The sequence below is a fragment of the Hetaerina americana genome, unplaced genomic scaffold (assembly GCF_022747635.1).
Source record: "Hetaerina americana unplaced genomic scaffold, ioHetAmer1.1.p SCAF_1, whole genome shotgun sequence".
Classification (NCBI taxonomy): Eukaryota; Metazoa; Arthropoda; class Insecta; order Odonata; family Calopterygidae; genus Hetaerina; species Hetaerina americana.
Window position 1 is genome coordinate 91,645,213 of NW_027286069.1, and position 22,768 is coordinate 91,667,980.

Sequence of the window (22,768 nt, forward strand, 5' to 3'; positions counted from 1 at the left end):
TCTGCGTTTGCATTCTTCCATTTCCTTCTCTAATTTACCCTCCTAATCATCTCGTCCCTAAATCATGGTTTCCTTGTTCCTACTTCTCCTTTCTATAATTTCGTTTGCGTCCAACGATATCCCTTTCTTACTTACAATGTTCCAATTTTTCTGCTTCTGTGCACGTCCCCTGTACTCAATTATTAAATTGCCACTGCCTCCTGTTACGTTCCGGGTCTATTAGAGTCAAAGCTGGAGATGCCGCGACAGTCACTTCAACCCCTTTAATGGGGATAGATTTTTTAATGGTCAACCACTTGGTAGTGGTTTTTAATCTGTGGATAGTTACATTTTATTTTTGGTGGATTATAATATTATTGACTAGTTTTCAAGAGAAATTGTAAAAAATGTTTATACTCCCAGCTTAATTATTTAAACAATTCTTGCTAAAAACAATTTGCTAATTTCAGGCTATAAAATTGAAAAAAATGTTACTTACCACTACGAATTTTTTTCATTATTGTACGCCATTGATTGTAGTTTATTTTTAGTTTTATTTACACAATATACACACTTTCATCTCTCACATATCACTGTGCTTGCGTGAGGTACGTGCGGAAGCACGCAGCTGCAGAGAGTGGAACTTTGCTTTTTCTGCAGCAATTATTATTTCCCTCCTCTGCTTATGTGAAAAACACACTGCACATCTCTGGTGAGGTTTTTAGTTTGTTTTTGGTTTGTTTTTTAGCTGCAGTTGGGGAATTTAGGACCGGGAAATGCCTATCTGATAATCGCAGCGGAGGGCCTAATTTGGAACTTTTACTAGGCACTTATGATATAGCTCCTCGGTATTAGTTGAATAATCGGTAAATGAGAACTTAACGGAAATTCGAGCGATTTTCCTTCCCCCCATGCTTTCTAAATATAACATAAGAATTGGAAACGCATAGATCAAGAAGGTGGCGCAGTCTTCTGATAATACGAATATATTCTGATCTCGTATTTCTTCATCCTCTTCCTCGCCGAACTATACGTTACCATATACTGGCCCGATAGGTCAACTCCTCCCATGGAGTCATTGTAGTCCACTATGGCAATAGGTTTCTTCTTTTACTTCCTTCTCCTGTCCCGGAATGTCTTTGTGCTAGTATCATGAATACACACTCCGTACACATACGTCCCTCTAGTCCTTCCACTTAAAATACACCAATTTGTTCCTAAAGGCGGCTTCAACTTCTCCCGTTTTCATTTCGCATTTCTGTCAAAATAACTCTCGGCTATTCCTTCCGGTTTGATCTTACAATTCCTAATGCATCAATTTCCATCTTATTCATAAATTTATACCGCTCAGGACTGTTGTAATGGTTTTCTGAAAGTGTTAGAACAATCCGCAAGGGTTTGGTAAAATGTCGCACATCAATTCCTTCCACACAATTTTTGAGTTACATATCTTTCTCTGTGTACATGACCATATTCCAAACATATCCACTCTTTTCTTTACAAAATTTGTATAATTCAATGCCAAAACATGACTTTTTTGTAATGTAGACGACCTTTCATCATAGATGACCTTTCCAAAGTAATAAACTTTCATGAATAGAAATATCTCCCTCGGGAATGTAGCATTGAGAATGCAAGATACATCCGCAAATGTGCATCGGTATGAATAAACTACACAGTGTAGATATCATACAAATTAACCGGGACTCGAAACTGTATCCGACGATTTTCTACTGAATGCTTCAACCACTCTTGGTTGGAGAGTGTCTCTTAATACTGGTCCTGGAGGAGTTGAGATATGCCGTTCAGGTCTCATTCCTCAATGAAGGGAAATATCCAACCACAGCTCCTCATGGTGGGGGATGACTACCCAAGGATGGCTAATGTGGCACTAAGGACCGAATGAAGGTCGGTATAAACCTTTTCCTCCGTCCTTCAATGAGGCACCCTCTTGTCCCAGGGACTAGAAACGCCTAAAGACAGAGGAGCCACAAAGATGGCCAACGGCATAGGATGGAGAAGGCAAGGAGAAACCACTCCATTTACGATCCTCATGGATATCTTGTGTTTATGCAGCCATGGATAATGGAGTAGATTTTGTATACAAAGGAATATTACTAATTATAGGCTTCGGAACCCAAGACTCAGCAGGAAAAGGACCTCTTAGGTCGTCATCCAGCGAAATCTCTCCAGCAAAAGAGTAAAGAAGGTATGATAATAGGGCCCTGGAATGTGAGAACATTACTGAAGTCAGGTAAATTAGAATAAATAAAGAAAGTAATGCTAGACAAAGCTATATACGGGGGATATCTGAAACAGGGGAGATAGGAAATGGATGCTTCAATTGTGACACTTTCAAAATATACCTAAAGCGGAGGTGAGAAGAGTAGAAAGAATGGGATTGCGCTAATTCTGAATTCCAATGGGCAAACCAAATATCTAGCTCATATATGGTAAATGATAGACTAATGATGATTAAAATTAAAAGCATACCTTAGGGATTCTACAATCAGTATTCTTCCAATTGCTGACATACGTATATAGTTATAGAGACTTATGATCATTATTGATAATCCATCGATAAAGGAAGGGCTTTGGATGGACACAGCCTAAATAACTGTACAACGATAAATTTACTTGCCTCTTCCACCAAAACAACCTCACATCCAACACTACAATGAGCCCCTTTCAATAACGCATAATTCCTTCATTTAGTCCAACATTCCAATCCTATTCTCTCCCCTTCATCGCTTCCATTAAGTTTTCCTATCAGTCTTCAATTATCTCGGAGAACTCACAAACAAAAGACAAAATCTTCGTCTGGCACTACGAAATGGTTTGATTGATCACGTAGCCTTCTCTTTAGAATTATTACAATTCATCTTTTAACAGCCTCTAGCAAGTGGGTAAAAATCTGCATCAACTTTCAGAATTCTCTTTAATGTTCAAGCTTGTTTGCGCAACGATTTTCACAAACCCAAAGCAATGCATTTATCACTGCTATGTCAATGATGCCAGCATGTTATGGGTCAGGCATCCAGGCACTCAAGTAACTGCGGGTACCATCTCCATCAATGACCTACGGTGATATTGACAAATTCTTTAGTTTGATATGGTACATTACTATTCCATGTCTGCCATCATAATTTTTATACTATATAACAAGAAGGAAAAACATAAAGGCATGTGCTTGTGAAAATGCTTTTAATTAATCTTTTACATTAGTTCGATTAGTTTATCATCCTCAACCTGGTATATTTTATTTGGGATAGGTGTACGCTGTCACCATGATTCTCAACGCCGATCTTCACTCTTGCCCCTTAGTTGCTATAATCATTTATCACCAATTCATGAAATAAATATTTCTTGAACCTGTGAATAGCCTATCTGAAGTTATGACAGGATTTGAGTGATCAGCAGTTATATAAAAATATCAGACATCCTTTTTTATTTTGATCCTTTTCTATTCAACTGAATACCATCCCGTCCCAGGTGATAGTCACTTATTCGACAATTAGGATCAATGAAGGTAACCCCCATTTTGGTATTTGATCAACTAGCCACAACATGGAGTGCAATTCTTCCTGTGGGTGAATATCCTCCACTCCCCCAAAAGCAAGGGAACAGTATTATCAGGAATGCCCATTAATTACTAATCTACTTGGGGAGTGGATAGCACCCTGAATTATAACAATTAAGTTTTGCATAAGCTCATCTTCTACCATAGGGTACTGACTCAACGTGTGATATTTTCATGAGTATCAAAAGCTTCAAACTTAATGTATCCTTGAAAATAAGTTAGTTGAAGACATATGACTCATTGCCAGCAAGCACCTAAGAGAATAGGGGTTTACATCTCTTGCCCAATAGAGCTGGAACAACTGGTTATAAGAGAAAATAATAAGTGAGCACAAACACATCATCCACTATCTGGAACATTTTCAGAAAATTTGGCACTAATTAAAAATATAATTTTTATTTCCTGATATTAATTGGTGTTGAGGAGATTCTGATTCAGGGAGAATGAAGAAATATCCTTAAGGTGTTCATCAAACAAAATTATGGATGTCATAATTCAAAATATCATTGAAAGACATACCAATGTTTAAAAATTTTAGCTGCCCAGCCTTTTAGACCAAACAGTATATTAGCAAAGTGAGGTATTGTTTCTGAAATGACTCCACATATTGCAATTAACAGAAAAGCTTTGGGGGATTTTTTAAATACATACATTACATGTTGAATAGCTACAGCAAACAGATGTGTTTGAATTTAACCAAAATGTACATGCATGTTCCCTGATGCTATGTAGTGTTCTATCCGTAATGCGTAAACTTAAATAATTGCTCTTATTCCTACTTCAAACTCTTTCACAGGTAGTTCTTTTGATTAAATAAAATACTAAATTATCTTAGCAGCAGCCAGGGGCAAGAAAAGATCTCCCTGGTTTTATTGAGCACTCATGAGTTCGCTGACCATATTTTTACAATATTCATGCCTGTAAAATCTATTTTATATTTTATTGAGGACATGATTTCTCTTGCCCATACAAAAAATCCATGCATGTAAGTAATGGATATTATAATAGACAATTTTATAGACATCTGTGTTTCAGAAAAGGAATGTTATGCATGTACATATTTAAATTATCAAGGAATATGAAATTAAGCTTACAAAAACCTCCCACAAATTTGGTTTGTTTCAATTTCAATTAGAGTTTTTTTCCATTAACAAAACCTTTTTTACTAGGTTATTGCTCCCAGTAATATCCATGGCAACTTTATCAACATATGTAAATTCCACATAAACAAGATAGGTTACCATATATAATACACACCATACATAAGTATTGTAATTGATTGCTATTTCAATATTACTACACCAACATATAATCATTGATACTACATGTGCTTCCTCTCTTGAATAGCTCCTGGAAGAAATCGTTTAGATTCCAAGATATATTTTATGAAACATAAATAGGAGCACCAAGTATTCTCCAAGTTGCAGCAACAATTCATCTAATGAAATAATATTACCGAAAATAAACCAACAGATATATGAACTATTCAAGTTCAAATATTTGTCTAATGGAATGAATTCTCTCCACACACGTGCTGAGATGATATTGATAATCATAATGCCATTAACACAAAATTAATAGCATATCAATCTTTCATGATGTAATTTCTTCACCTAAATCAGATTTGGAAATTTTTACCTTTCTATGAACATAGTCTGGAGGCTTAAAAACAGTGCATAATGCAATTTCCTAATCAATCTCAATCGTGAGGTCAGCTAGGTTACTTTGAGGCATGAGGTTTCAAACATCAATTGCCAAAATCAACACAAAAATACTTTTATTAAAATGTACATGCTGTGCACTAGACTCAAACAAGATTATGCATGACATTAAAAAATCATCTTTTAAATCCATCCATTTACTAGTTACACAATTATTTTTTGCAGAAGTAATAAAACAAATATTTTATAATCATGAAAAACTTATGCCAATTCAAGATACTGAATTCACACATAAACTCTTTATGCCGACATCATAAATAATCAAGGACCACACCCACAATTAAAAGCAAAGATATAATGATTTGCGATGGTGGAGGGTGAAATAGGGATTGGCATTCTCTATGAAAGATGGAAACTGCTAATGAAAATGATGTGCCAATTAATTTCAATGGATGGCTCATAAAAATGAAACAAAAAGGTGCAAAATAAGAAACAATCTTTGACAAACTTGTGACATGCAATCATTCCAAGTATTTCGTTAACATTCAGTCATAGTTATTGCTGTCTCATATTTATTATATTTAAACCACATGCTTTAATAATTTTAAGAAAATACAAATAAGCAATCAAATTTGTCAGTTAACCAATGAAAACAACCAACAGACCACTTCACACCAACCTTCACTTCATTAATAAATTTAACACTAGAATAAAAAATTTTGAAATGATAATTCCATTACATACAAATGCATTTTATTCCATTCAATAGCATACAAATAGCATTACAACAAGTTACTTGACAAAGCAAAACACAGGCACCTGTGGTAATCACACTCTCCCACCTACCAAGATGTGGAGCAAAGGCTTTCCTCACCTAAATATATCTTTAAAAAAGGGGGAACAGGACAGGCAGATTTGAAGGACCATCCATTGCACCCAATATGCATTACATAAAATGCTTCACATTAGTGGATGAACGTGATTAGTTTAATGCCAGGCATTACAGGAAAAATTTAGAAATGAAAGTGGAGCAGATTGACTGGTATAGTGTAAAGATATATATATATATTGTGTATGAAATTATACAAAATATATTTCGTTTTTATAATTCAGAAAAGGGTTGTGGCATTCATACAAATATATGAAATGGATTAACCAATCTATATCAAATGTGTCGCCAAAGTGGTTTATTCCAATAATATTTGACTAAAGACCTATATTATATGGTGTAAAATATTGGGAAGCTACAAATATAAAATTTGACAAACTCCAAATTAGTTCACCTCAAAGCTTATTAATTATATTCGCAATTGAAAATAAATATTAATGATTATAAAATCTCCAAAAATAAACAAGCATTATTAACTCATTTTAACAACTGACTTAAATGCATATATAACTTCATTTTAAAGAGGGGCAATGTAAAAATATCAATTGGTAGAAAACATGCGTATACATTTTTAAAGTTTACTGATTGGTTGAAGAAATGAAAAACTACACCACAACAGGCAAAATTTTCTGTATTTACCATCAATGTAGGACAAATAACGCATATAACATTACAATTCTTCACTTCCTTTGGCTGAATAGAAAGATGGAATACTAGCAACATGAATTGGTCACTTTTGGACAAAATGAATTCAAATGAGGCTAATGACAGGGGTAATTTATAAACCTCTTAGTGCATTGGAGGCAATTTCATAGCACCACAAGGTAAGCATTCTCATAGGAATCTTTCCAACCTTTCTCTCTGTACCCTACATAACATTTCCTTCTCAATCAGTTTCTAAAAGTAACTGCGAAAGGAAATTCTTAACCATAGCATCTCATTAAGTCTCACTCTTTATAATGATAAAATAGACTAGAAATAGTTATACCAAAAACTAAACCATTTCAGTCCTTGCTGACTATAAAATAGTCAGCACTAAAGTTGATAAACAATCCTATGTACAAAGCACTTACATAAATATATCATTCACTCACTCTATCACACATGTATAACCTAATACCAAGCAGGAAAAGCATAACTAAAATGCAAAGACACATGGCAAAATCTAACCATTAACATGTGGCAATAAAATTTTATACCATTTGCTGTGTCAGAAAAACATCAATAAAACAAAAACATCCAGTATAAAAGTGTATAAAAGCCATTGGGCCATCTCACATTTATGAATTTGACAACTTCATACTATCAGTTTTGTCTCTTTCCAAATAGCCCATGATAACTTCATTTACCACACATTCAAAACCTAAGTGTTAAAGTCAAAGAACTTCAACATATGACCATTCACACTCTTCATTCGATCAGCTTCACTGGGCCCAAAACCACTTTCCACATGAAGTACTTTCATGTGTTACATACAATATATTCTTTGGATCTCTTCTCATTTTTAGAAAGTCATATTTTTAGAAAAGTTTTGCACTTCAGAAATGCTTTTCTATACTAGACATATTCTTTCAAAGTTTTCAATTCACAATCATCTCTTTGAAATATTGCCTCATAGCTCCATCTATAATGTGTAAAAATTTTTGGCAAGGACATGAACACAAAATGAGGCTGTAAGGTTTGGTAACAAATGGCTAAAATTATTTCAGCAATTTTTAATTAACATGTTTAAAATTTATAAAAAAATAAATACAGTGAAAAACGTTCACAAAATGATTTGTGACAGAGGATTTTGATCAAACCTGAAAACACTATAGCATGAGAAGAAAAAAATCACAGCAGACCACCATTTATCAGGGAACTTTATTATTTTCCCTTTCCACCAAATAACCATCAAAAATTGTATTAAAAGTGTTGAAGCCTGAATAAAAATATACACGGGTGGTGTACAATTGTAAAAGCTGAAAATTTCAAACCATTTCCTGAGCAACTACAAGAACTGATAGACAACACCATTTTTGTAAATGAGATCCTACAATTTTGATATCAATGTTACTTCTTATGGCCTTGGCCAAAAAAGACTTTTTAGATCTATTCAAAATGATTAGCTTCATACCATCATTACAATTTGATAGTCATTGATTTATGGTATTCAGATTCACCCGTTTTGGTCACATCTCCCAACATCCATTAAAAATTGTGTTCAGCTGGGAGGTGTGACCACTATGGGTCAAGAACTGCTGTGAAATGTTTACAACATTAACATGTTTTAACATGCACTCATAGTTGTTTTACGTTATCACATGAATAACTAAAGAAATCTGCATAAATGAGGATCTAAAATAGGTAATAAAATTAATTAACCTGAAATGGTGATGCGGTTAAATGATGCAGACTAGAAAATTCTGAAGTGAATGGCTGGCCTAAGCTTCATACAACACTCCTTTAAGCAAAATGATGAACACTGAACATTTTTCACTTCACAAAATTAAGTGAATAGTGATGAATGTGCATGATGTATAATGTCAACACAGTAAAGAAGCTGGTGAGCTAAAGAGGTAATTTCATTCTGTGTTTACATTGTAGTTAGATATTTGCTTTAATGTAAGGCATTGCAAAATGTAGGAGCCAAACTAATAGGAAGGATGTCACTGTTAGCACAATTACATTAAAGCAGTCATCCTTTCACTTGTAGTTTAACCATGAACTGTAAGTCAGTTGTACATTACTATAACTATGATTCACCTGCGGGGAAGGTACACTTCACACATTTTATTAATATTCACCTTTAAACACCAACAATCACTCTTACGTCCTCTTCTGAGCCCATTTGAAATCATCAGCACGAGGGCGACAGCCAGTAACTGTTTGGATTATCCACTCCAATATGACCCAAAAGTGCACCTTTTCCAGGGGCCAGTTTAGCCACCCAGTAGTGATGCAGAAATATGTCTCGTGTGGTGCCACATGATGGGTTCGATGATGCCGCCTTGGAAGAATCAGCCTATGATCTTGTAACCAAACCACCCAACCTGGCAGGCCAAAGTATGTATGTGACCATTTATGGATCTAAAATTATAAAAAAATCAGTTTAAATAACAATAAAAATGAAACTAAAAATCATTCTATTAAAAATATGGGAAACAAATAATGTAAATATGAATGCACACATACACATATTTTGATACAAGATAAGGACATGAAGGAAAGGGAACAAAAACACTAACATTACTAACTCATACTATGATGAGGAAGACGGATAAAGATTCATTTTAAACATAAAAAATTATAAAATTTATATAAATATAAATTATAAAAAAATTTGATGATATTGGGCCGAGATCACTGTTCAAGTGGTTTCTGATCCGGTCTGTAAAATGTTTTCCACAATGAAATCAACCTTTTTCCATCTTCCCAACATACCACGAGTTTATTATTTTTGTATCCTATCCCTTTCCTTTCTGTTCTTACCTAGACTGAATGTATTTGCCATACTGTAGGTTTTCATACTTAAATGCAAAGCAGACCTTCAACCACATATTCTTTATTTTCATGGCTAAAACAATACCTGCAGTTATAAAGTAATTGTTAAAGACCCAAAATATAATTTTTGCTTCCTGTCAAGCCTACTGACTGAAGTATATTTACAGGGTTCGTCCGGAAAATAAGTGTACTGATTTTTTCCCGCCGCTCCAGGCGCGCCCAGCACCGCTCTGACGGGCTGCGATTGGAGGGGGGTATATTGGCAAGCGACGCTGAAAAAGGCAGTCGGCTCTGAGCTGTGGTGTAGTGAGGAGCTCTGTTAACGCGAACCTCCACGCTCGACCCACGTCACGGAACGCGATGCGTTTGCGTTTTGGAGCAGCGTTATTCCATCAAATTTGCGGTAAAGCTTGGGAAATCGTCTACCGAAACTGTCGGTATGATTAACCAGGCTTACGGGGAGTCAGCCATGTCCAGAAACATGATCTTTCGGTGGCACAAGATGTTCGTGGAGGGCAGAGAAGAGGTCGACGACGAACCACGGCCTGGACGCCCATCAACGACACTCACCGACGAAAATGTGCGAAAAGTTCGCGATGTACTGAACTCTGATCGTCGTCTTAGTGTTCGGATGATAGCAGAGCAGTGTAATGTGCCAAAAACAATAGTGCACGAGATTATTAGGGAGCAATTACAGATGCGAAAAATTTGTGCAAAGTTGGTGCCGAAAGTGCTCAGTGATGATCAAAGACTCAATCGTTTGGAAATCGCGACACAACTTGCGGATCACTGCAAAAATGATCCACATTTTTTAGAGAACGTTGTTTCGGGTGACGAGACGTGGATCTTTGAGTACGACCCGGAGTCGAAGAGACAAAGTGCGGAGTGGCACACCCCATCATCACCCCGTCAAAAGAAAGCTCGCATGAGCAAATCTCGGATCAAGGCGATGCTCATTGTCTTATTTGACAAAAGGGGAGTCGTCCACTACGAATTTGTACCTGAACGACAAACTGTGAATGCTGCATTTTACGTCCAAGTGCTCGACAGGCTTCGAAAACGAGTCGCCCGCGTCCGGCCAGCGATCAAAAACATCTGGCGGCTGCATCACGACAATGCGCCGTCTCACACCGCGCTTGTCGTGTCGGACTTCTTGGCCAAGCACGGCGTGGCAACGCTGCCGCACCCGCCCTACAGCCCGGACTTGGCACCACCGGACTTCTTTCTGTTCCCGAAGATAAAGAGGAGTTTGAAAGGAACGCGATACGGGACTTTGGACGCCGTCAAAGAGGCCGTGACGACGTGTCTTCGAGAGGTTCCCGATGATGCCTTCGCGGGAGCGTTCCAGGAATGGGAACGCCGCTGGAACAAGTGTATCGACTCACAAGGGTCCTATTTTGAGGAATATTAGCTTAAGATATGTAAAAGTGTAATAAATTTTTTTTCCTGAGCTCAGTACACTTATTTTCCGGACGAACCCTGTAGGTTTCAATTCCAATGCCATATTGGGTAGGGTTACAGAATATGTAAAGAGTGAATTTTTCTATGATAGAAAATAACACACTATGAAATTTGCTACCAGTCTTTTTTGACATGCTAGTCCTTATTAATACCAAAATGAAAAAATCCAAGCTAACACAAAGTGGACACCACTGAAAAACTGAAGGATAACAGTGACTTTAATGGTCTCTCCCTAAAATTATTTAATTACCAATTTCATCCCTAGATTATTTCTCTCTCTCTTTAACCTACATTGCCTTTACACTAATGCTCAGCTTCTACTTTTGTGATTGGCTTGTCCCTTTTTTGAACCCATCACACAATCATTTACACATGGTTCACATTGACAATAACTATTTTTTTCCAATAATGAATCAGACAATTTAATATCATTGTAATCAAACTAAATGAAAAACTCCAAATGACACAGTAGTTTGGTTCCAGCAGCTTTATCTTAGTAACAGTCAATATTCACACAAAATGCCACATTCAAAATAGAGTATATGACCTTTCATTTGTCACTGGTTTCCTGCCTTACAATGGTAAATAATTTTGAATAATTAATTAAATGTGATAAAACAAAAGGGCAACAATTTCCAATTTAGGACATAAAACACTAAAATTAAATCAATTTACACCATTAAATAGAATCCATCTGCCTAAACTGTGATATTCAGAGGGAGATTACATACTAATATATAAACAGGGTAAACAATTTGAAGAAAAATATTTTTTTAATTCCACAGAATAAAGATAATATTTCTTCCAAATGGCCATTAATTATTCCATGAATGTATTTTTCATGAGATTGAACTAAATTCCTTGAAGTAAGATTAGCAAAATGTAACCATATCATTTATATGCATTTGGGTTCGTAACTTGTCTTTCTTAGGATACAAAGAAGGCACAATTCATGAATATCTTTATAGAATGAACTGTTTTTGATGAAGTTCATATTTAACAAGAGGTTCTTTCAAATCATGAAGACAGACAGCAAAAACGGGGAAAATTAGACTAGATGACCTGGGATTCTTTTAAAATAATGTAATATTCTCATTCATAAGTAGTGAACTCCTTGGCAAATTCAAGGAAGCCACTTATTTTCTAAATTCTCATTACTGACCATTTCCAGACTTTATTTATAGAGTGACCACCGTGACATAATCCCTTTACAATTCATACGGCCGGGTGGAAGTGAGACATCTTAAATAGGAAGTAATTTTACCATCTTACTATCATGAATTTCATTAACATGGATACTAAGCATTCTTAATGAATTAAAAGCAACTTCTTGAATAAAAATGCATACACACCTGATTAGTCATGGCTACAAAAATAGCCAAGAGGAAGAGGTAGCAAATCCAGGAGAACTTATGCTGAAGCTGATCTTCTGGCAGGGTAAGAAAATCCCAGGTGATAAAACCCAGAAATGGGATGGTGAGCATAAAGTTATCACCATTAGTTTCAATGAAGTCATGCCTTGTTATGGATGTTGGATCGATATGGTGTTCCCTAAATGGCCTTAAAAAGGCCTACGAAAAATGGGTTAGGTAGAATTATCATTTGATTCAGGAAATTTAAAATATTATTTAATATAGAAAAGGAAAAATATAAAATATTGCATACAAGAGTGGAATGTAAAGGCTACTAAAAATAAAATGACTACAAATTTATTGATTGGAAGAAATCTATTTGCCATTGGAATATAAGTAAATATGAAAAACTATATACAGGAATGTAATTCCTAGATATCAAATACATAACACTAAAAATTCACTTAAAATTTATATATCACTACCAGTTGCAAGCATCACCTCATTGTACCTATGATGCATTTCTACAACAAATTGACTTCAAATCTATTCCCTTCTTTGAGACTATTAAGTGGTAAAAGAAACTACATTAATAACTGTACATATTAAAAACTCAGACCACAGAAAACGTTTATCTTTCCATGACTTTTTCTGAAATATACCAGATATAGTAGACCTGAATTGCCAAGGGCAGCGGGCCAATTTAGAAAGAACTCTTAAGAAAGATATTACACCTATAAATTCTTGAATATTCCCAAATGCAATGGTGGATGGCATAACTTGGTGGAATTCCTTCATGATGCATAGAAAAGGTAAGACTGCTTTCCACAAAATATAACTTTATCGCACCTGGTTTTGATAGAGCTTGGATACAGTGGGCTAGATGATGATATGCTGTATCGAAACAGGTCGCAGTTAAGCTTTATTTTGTGGAATATCGGAGATATCTTTTCCACACACCATTCCCAAATCTAATACTGTAATTAATGAGTTATGTAAGCACATTTCTCAATAGATTTTAACAGCACTATAAATATATTTTATATTGAATAATATAATCCTCAAACTCTCCCATTAAAACAGAAGCTTTTTTTTAATTCATGCGTAAATAATCATGGATCACATTTAATTTAACAGTAGAAAATTTTGCCAGAGAATGGTTCCCGAAAATGCCTCAAAAAAAGAAATCAAATCATATAAAAGATAAGTACCTTTTCGGCAACCAATTTACAGTTTATCCACCAAACTGGCTTTCTGATATACAAGTTGCAACCAATAGTACTAAATTTTATCTCGTGAATGCTTTGGACCTTACTTTCTACAGGTTCTGTGATCCTCTTTCCTTGCATGGTAGGGAAGCATTTGGATCATAACTATAATTTGGATTGAACTATAAAGTAATAAAGATACAAGAATAATTTTTCAACGAGTGAAATACAATGGACATGAAGCCAAGTAAATAAATTTAGGTTCCAAAAGCATTATAATAATAAGAGCATCATTTAGCCATAATGCCAAATTATAATTAATAGCCTGTGACAATTTTTTTCAGATTTGGAAATACAGGTAAACTCAAATCTTGAAAATTCATTTATTATTATTGCTATATGCTTCAAGAGAATTACCTAGACCTGAAAGATATTTAACTGGAAAACCTAAACACAAAAAAATACTCAAGTATAGTTTTAAGACAAGGGAAATTCAAGCCATACAAGAGGTGTGCCAACTAGAGGCCATTTTACCTAATATTGTGAAGCTGGTAATTTCAGTATTTTTGAAGCTGGTAATTGTAGCTGGCATTTAGTAAATGATTAGACAATTTGGAAATAGCACCCTTTTTTCAATGTGTAAATCAATGCCAACCTAAATGCACTAAAAAAAATCGTTGTTTGGCTTCCAGCTGTTCCTGAAAAATAATAATTTTAACTTAATATTTCCCTAATTGGTCATGTATAATAAACTTGCATATCTCTGACACATCAGATTATTTCAAGTTCAAAATGAATCCAACAACTCAATGGATAAAAGTAAGATATTGTTGGCAATGTTACACTAGGCATGTTGCGTAAAATCTCATAGCTGCTAGCATTAGGTAGCTGTGCTAGCTAGCTATGCAGCCTAGTACTCGTAGATTGTTTCAGGGGACAACTTTTTCGCACCCTATTCTGGAAGTATCTTCAGATGGACATTTGTCCACAAAACACTTCCATGAGAGGGAGTAAAACTGCTATCACCTGAAAATGAATCCAAAGACAATACACTTAAAGGATCACTACAAGGACATTAACCATAATTTTATGACTTTTGACACAAAACTTTGGTATTTCCATGCACAGGTATGCAATACCATTTTATTAGAATTAAGCACGTTCACCACAGATGAATTCCCAGGAATTCAAAAAATTACAGAAAATATGGACAAGTCCTTGAATACTCATTGCAACCCTGGCGGCGGCGGGGTAGTGCCCTCCTACTCAGAGGTCGTGGGTTTGATTCCTACCTAAGTGATTTTTTCTCCACCAAGGGCTAGGGTGTATGTAGTTGTCTAATTGGCATATCAATATTCAAAGTCCGATATAAAGGCCGAAGTGCTGTTTTCAGACTAATGCAAAATAAATAATGCGGTCGCTGACCCTTCTGTAACAAAACATCATGCTATTACCCTAGGATGATGTGGCAAGGCCCTGAAAATTCCCCAATTGACAGAAAACCCTCACAAGTCACACATATATATTTGTGTGTATGTGTGTGTGTATGTATATATATATGTGTGTGTGTATATATATATATATATATATATATATATATATATATATATATATATATATATATACTTATATATATACTTATACATGTATATATATATATATATATGTATATATATATAAATGTATATATATGTATATATATATATATATATATATATATATATATATATATATATGTATATATATATGTATATATACACACATATATATATATATATATATATATATATATATATATATATATATATACATACATATGTGTGAGAATATTTTGGTACCTTTTTTATCAGTATTAATGAAATGAGCTGGAGAATTGGTTATGGAAGGTTATCTTACACTTTTGCTTCATGACCAATGTGTGTCATGCAGCATCATTCCTAGGAGAAACTCATCACAAACATAAACAGCAAATCAGTCCGTTTTTGACTTATAATTGATTGCCGATATGATAGTGTCTTTTCATAACAGTGGTACTCCTAGAGAGGTTTACATCATTTCAAAGCATTGGCCTGTACTTAAAGGTTTTCCCCAGCATTTTTAGGGATTTTCTGTTCCCAGTTTTGAAAGATTCAAGGATGTCTGACCACTCTGTAGCACCAAGAGGGGAACAAGGAACCGCTACTCCCTGAGATAATTAGCATCTTTGCAAAACTAAGCATTAAGCTTTTAGTAAAAGTTATTGCGTTGGATTCCGATATTTTTTCAATGACATAAGTATAACGAAATGCATTTGGATAGAAAGCCTTTGAAAAACCTACTATGTAGACCAGTCACTTTTGGTGACAAAAAGAATGGGAAATAGTGATATTTCTACACTGATTATTTTTTTATCAAAAATCATTTTAATCAAGGAACCAGATGAATAAAGCAAAGTTTATAATCCCTTTTGTGAGTGCCATCTTTTCATCCTTTAAATCTTCCATAATTTAGAAAGTAAATCACCAATGCCATTAAAACCTGATGAAATCATCACCTGGCAGTGGAATATCTAAGAATAAATCAAAATTGGAAACACCAGACAAAGCTTAAGTCAAAACAAAAGAATAATATATTAACACATTTTTAAATGGAATTCCCATGAAGGCATGAAACATTATTTGGCTCATATCGTGACTACAGAATGCATATAATTTTGAAATGAATTAAATTTGCGCATGAAGTATAAAATAATAGGGAACCTGCAATAAAATATGATTCACCACACCAACATTTTCTGTGTTATGATACTTTTAGAATTTTGACAAAACAAGTAGTTACTAAAGAAATCACAAAATTGCAGTCTTTTGCGAGTTTTTTAGAAATACAAAGAAACATTTATTTTCAATAATTTATGCATCATGTTTAAGCATGAACGATCCTCTATTTTCCTACATAATTGCCATTTTGGTCAATGCTGGGGCAGTTTTTGCATGCCCGTGACGCATCAGCTCGCTGCTATATCATTGAAGTATTGGACCTCATCATTCACCAAGTCATTATTACTTGTTATTGATAAAACTTGGGGGTCGAACTTAAAACTTGAGACCAAACAAAAATAGCATGATTGGCAGCATTTCTCTCTACCCAAGCCACTAAATGACAAGTATTGTGAAACACTTACACAACTGGGACAAGTATTCATGCCCGGAGAAGAAGAAAACAAACACAGTGCATATCAGGGTATTTAATTGAATTTAACCCACTGTTCCGGAAGATTTTTTAAGTGTAGTTTTTGCACATACATTGCTTTAATAAAATCATCCTAACTTTCTTATAAATTGAAAATTTTTAATGGAACTTTGAATGTAATATGCGCAAATATTTTAGTATATCCTATTTGTGTGATACTTCACGAAACATTTTCATTTGTTGGGTGGAACATCACATAAAGAGCACACATACCTCGTCTCCTCCTTAATTTTTGTTGAAGTACACACTTTGCATCATCTTGTGTGGTAGTTTTTCTTCCTTTTACCCATGATAGGAACAAGATGATGCTAAGGTCTCTCTAGAGAAGATGTGGGCGATCCCTTGAGGGAACACACTGTGTTGGCTAATCATCGCTGTCATTCTCCGAAGATGACTCATTTGGCTCCTCTCTACTCCTTGCCCACTCTTTGGTGGTCTGGAGCAGAACGCCTTTCAAACGAATGCTATTTGACTCATGTAGTGTTTTATAAATTCTAAAAGCATTAAAAAGAGCACAATTAATAAGCCACAGCACTACTTTCTTTGACCATTTCATTGTTTTTCTCATGATTCTATAACACCATAAATACATATCTGCCCTGTCTACACCTTTCATGAACTTATGGTATTTCAAAATGCAGATAGTTTTGTTAATTAACAGTCCTGTGATCCTATCTTTCAACTGCATATTACCCATCCTAGTAATGTGAATAGTACTAATCATCCTCATCTCCCTTTTGTCTTTCTAAATCACCAGAAGCACTTCACCTTTATCAGAAAATGGGCACTGCACCTTTTTCATTGTTTTCACCTCACTCTTCAATGTAGTAGGGAGCCCTCTTTTTGACCTGATGGTTGTAGTAGAGATTTCTGGCAAAGTATTGTCTTTATTGGCAATCTTATTGGAGTCCCTTTCACCTATCAAGAGAGGAGTGGATTTGCTATTTCTGATCTTCACTACCATATCAGATGGAATCACTTCTGCCCTGGTCACTCTCCTCATCAAACCCTAATGGCACATTTGGATAGTCTTCGGCGCACAGATCTAATAAAACTTTTTCATAGCGAATAGCACTCCTATGCGATGCCATTGTATGGAATATTCCATTAAATATTTTGAAAAATACAGATTGAGGAAACCCTCACGCAAGATAAACACAACACCAAAATCACCCGAACTCAAGGAAACAAACTGCTGAAGACACACCAACTGAAGGAACTGACTAGAGCTGAAAAAGACTATGGATGATTCATTATTGGCCCCCTCATTCTTTTCATAATAAATGTTTACGTTGATCGAGCAGAGCTGAAAGTGCATCCCAGTAGCCAATAGTAGAACTTGCAGGCAAGGCAATGGTCCTTGAGGCAATAGAGATAAGGTTCCTTGCCGATAGCTCAGCTGGGGCCATGTGGATAAACTATCAAGAAATGATGATGCAAGGTGTTGGGGTACCCGAGGAAGAGATGAAAGAAATAATACCTCCAAAATGAAGAGGGATGACAAATAATGTTCAAGCTGTTGAAATTGAAGTTGTGCACCATTACAGAAAAGCGGTCTGGGATTTAAGTACAGTAAAATGGCTTATACCATCCAAATTACTTAACGAAACCAAAAATTAAGTTATGACTGTTCTTATTAAATAACAAAAGGCAAATGAAAAATTACCACCGAAAATGTAAATAATGTTAATTAAAAATTTAAAATAATGCTCCTAAATGACAAGAATTCTAGTCATCCAACATCAAGGGGTTTGGTGGTAGAGGAGACCCCATAGTCTCAATTTGTCCCAAAATAAAGACAACTATTTGTCAATCTATTTCACCGGTTGGGTTTTAAATGATGAGAATTCTAGCCATCCGTACACAACGTGTTAAGCAAGAGTATAAGTCCTCTCCATGAAAATGCTTTCCCAACTAACCATTACTCTCCCGCAACAGTTGGGGTGAAACAATGTGCTCCAATGCTTCCTTAACAAAATAGAGGCGAGCTGGTATGATATGTGCTCACAAAAATGCCCCAGAGACTACAAAAATGCTGATTTCTAGAAAAATAGAGGAATGTTTAAGCCATAAAATATAGGAATAGATGAAAATAAAAGTTTCTTTTTATTTGAAAACAATGGACACTTGAGATTACCCTCATTTTAATTATACAACAACACAAGAAAATTAGATAGACATTTGATTCATAAGGAAATCATCCATTGAAAAAAAATGTTACTCACAAGCATTGTAAAAACTTATACATTAAGCTACATGCTCAAAATTTAAAACTGTAGTAAAAACAGTGAATAAGGTCAAATTTAGTAGCTTCAGGCGTGATGTGGTGGAAGTCGAACATAATGAATAACTGATTGTAGCACTTTTCCACTAGATGAATTTTTTATTTTAGGACCAGGTTTCGATGTATAACATCATCATCATCAGATGATGATGATGCTATACATCAAAGCCTGGTTGTAAAATAAAGCATTTTATTAAGTGGAAAAGTGCTATAATCAGTTATTCATTGGTGAATAAGGTGTCAGTGAGATGATAGATTTAAGTTTAAATTATCTTAATTTAAAAAGCATTCATTGACTACATCATTACACTTCATAGAACAATTGTGACAAAAATATTGAAAATGACAAAGGAGCACGCAATAAATATTTTTACTGCACTGACCTGAATAAGATTAAATGGATGTTTCCCAACTTTCATTAAGTTAAAAATGGCAATTCATTCATCTTCGAATCATAATAGTAAATCCAAAATCAAAATGCAGCCCACCCAACACCAATGGTGTGCCGGTTGCATTTAAGGTTTTTTATTTATCATATGGAATAAGCACTAGCGCAGCAAGAGCTACTTGCTATGACCAACCACTCGCCTTCTTCCAGTGCAATTTTGATAAAAAATACCATATTTTCAGGAGCTAAACATATCCTGTTTATGGTAATCTTGACTTTATCAAAATATTCATACAAATGTACTTAAACAAGCTTGCATGGATGAAGATTCTAACTACAGAATTAATTGGAAGTCAATGTCGATTGACCACCAAAAAACTTTAAACCGTATTCTGCTATGACCTGGTGCTGCTACAATGCAATTTTGTATCTACTGTGTACTGCCACAACTGTGCTGTTATATAAATAATTTGTAAAACCTTTCATGCTTCGTTCTATGAATGCATGTAGTATAAGGATTTGAGAAAGAAATAAATTACATACGGCTGTAAAACTTATGATATTTTTCCATTACTTATCTTTGGTTCCTAAAAAGAAAAAAATGGCAAAATATTTAATTTTCAAAATAACTTTCTATATTCTTCCATTGCATTTTTATGGCAATACAATTTACTTTTTTATGACACTGTTAACTCTAAATAATCTGAAATTCAGCACTCTGATATTTAGGCTTATTTAGTATATTAGAATTAACATTACATTTAGAAAACTTCTAGTATATCGAGGCTTTGCTATACCTTATCGAGTCAATATCAAAATTATAAATTTTCTTCATCAACTGCATACAATTTTTTAAAATGACCAAACTTCCTTGAAATTTTACTTAACTACTTAGTATAAAAAATCCCAGGAGTTGATGACACAACCAAGGTGATATTTTTTATAAATTGAATCAGATACAGTGAAACATCAATAAAAGATAATTTTGAATAAAGATTAATTTTCATAATGGGTAAAAAATATTTTTTATAAATAACTCTCATAAAAGGTGACGAGGAGAGGGGAAGCCCATGACTGATTGCATGCCTGCTGCTTCAGCTTCCGTTAGCACTTGTTCTTAGCAGAACCATGTCCATGTAGATACACATTTTCCCAAAATTGTGTTTAGACATTACTAGTGATTTTTCATGCAAAGAGCAAAACCCTGACAGAAATATCAGTCAGGAAAAATCCACAAGAAGATAGCCACTAGAGCAAAAAAAGCCATAGAAATGAAGAATGAGGTATTAGCATGGCTGATCTACCACGCACACAAAGAGGACAAGACTAAGGTGATAGATGCTTCAAAGGGAGTGACAAGAATATCTATGGAGCAGCTACCTATCCTTGCTGATTTTGAAAGGTTGTTTCTCATATCGATAAAAGAAAAATCAATTGCAATGCAAAACTAATAATGAGAATATCATTTACGAGAAGGTGTAAGTGATTTTCAGCAACCTCATTATAAAGATGACAGGATCATCAATGGCCGAAGAAGTATTTAAATGGATACCATTGCTGATTGAGGTTTAAGAAAAAACCAGCATCCACAGCATGTGAGGCATTATGAAGCATCAAATAATATTTTATACCTATCAATCACAGGAGAATTCAATAATAAAAATGACTACCAATGATTAAAGTTATGCAAGAGGCTAGTTTAAACAGTTAATGCATCATCAATTCTGTAAATTACAGCTATTAATGTTGATTTTTGTAATTCAGGAAACTGTAGCCTGAAGTAACTGGCAGTATAGGGAATATGGAGCCTCACAGTGTTATTAAGTACCTTCATTTGAAAAGTTACAGTGCCCTAAAAATCCACAATGAAATGATAGCCGTTTATTGAATTGATATCCTGTCATACAACACAGTTGTGAGGTGGAAAAGGAATTTTCAACTGGCTACTAATGTCCCTCTCAGACAATCCAAGAGGTGGAAGACTGTAACTCACCGATGATGCTGCCACAGTGAAGAAAGTAGTCTTCACTATGGATTTCATCCTATTTAACCTAATAATTTCGGCACTGTGGATAATTATTCATGAAGAACTGCACTAGTCAAAGGTGTCAGCATGCTGAATTCCACGACTACAGACTACTTTCCAGAAGCAAACATGGCAAAACCTACAATTGCGACCACAGCACGACTGGATTTCACAGCAATATGGCATTGAAATTTTGCCAAATCCACCCTATTCTCCCAATCTCACCCCAAGTAGTAACTTTTTCTTATGCCGAGAGCTCAAAAAAATCATTGCAGGGTTGGAGATTTGACAGCACTAATGAGGTAGAAACGATAGTTTTCAATGCAATCTGCTGAATCCTGCAATGATGGTCTTCGAAAGGTCAAGAACTGCAGGGAGAAAAATGTCACTCTGGATGGTGACTATTTAGAGAAGTGTAAATAATAAAAAATACAAATTAAGTTTCCATCTTGATTATTCTTTGGCAATAATTAAAAGTTAATGATACCCTCTCATGTAAATGTACACGCAAGCCATAGCAGTCCAACAATTATTTTAGGATAACTGAACACAAAAATGATTATCAGGATTTTTCAATACTCATAATATTTTTAACAGATAACTTGTGGCATTTATTGGCTCTCCTCCTCCCAAATATCATTAAATGCTCCCAAAACAAGACTTAAGACTACCATTCTGCTTTGACAATTTTGAAAGTGGTTTTGGAAAAAGTTTCTACCATTGCCAAGTGCGCAACTAATTATCACGAAAACGTTAATGCACACAATCATTAAGATTTAAACACATAGATTATTGCACATGAGAGGCTCTTCTTGTATGTAAAAAGCTGAATAGCAGCTCAATCTTGTATTCAGAGTTAGGATGATAGTTCCTTTACCATAGACACCTTTGATTTGCCAGCTAAATCTTTTAACAGAAAATCATACAGGTTGGGTTTGCTTACGTAAGGCAAGATACGAGGGTAGGCTGAAAACTAATGCACATATGCGTGTAGACCACAAACAAAAACAAATAGCAAGATTGGGCAAAAAGTACAATTGTTAAGCTTCAAATCAAATAATTATTTTTCAACATAGTCACCGTTAAGGCTCACACATTTCTCCCAAATGTAACAAGTTTTTCGTTGCGTCACTGAAAAACTCTTCAGACTTTTCTCGAATCCAGGACTTGATAGCTGCCTTGAGGAAAAAAATAAAAATTACAAGGCACAAGATCGGTGGAATAAGGAG

At 34.9% G+C, this 22,768-nt stretch overlaps 1 protein-coding gene across 1 annotated transcript in view; it reads right to left on the reverse strand.

The window, feature by feature from the left end:
- Positions 1-5,956: 5,956 nt before the first annotated feature.
- Kua (Plasmanylethanolamine desaturase Kua) overlaps positions 5,957-22,768 on the reverse strand; it is a 21,410-nt gene continuing 4,598 nt past the window's right edge. Inside the window, exons 3-4 of the mRNA XM_071593341.1 lie at positions 12,406-12,624; positions 5,957-9,178 (exon numbers count right to left, since the gene is read on the reverse strand). Coding sequence (XP_071449442.1) covers positions 8,918-9,178; positions 12,406-12,624 — 480 coding nt within the window. The 3' untranslated portion in view covers positions 5,957-8,917. The remainder of the gene's footprint in view (positions 9,179-12,405; positions 12,625-22,768) is intronic.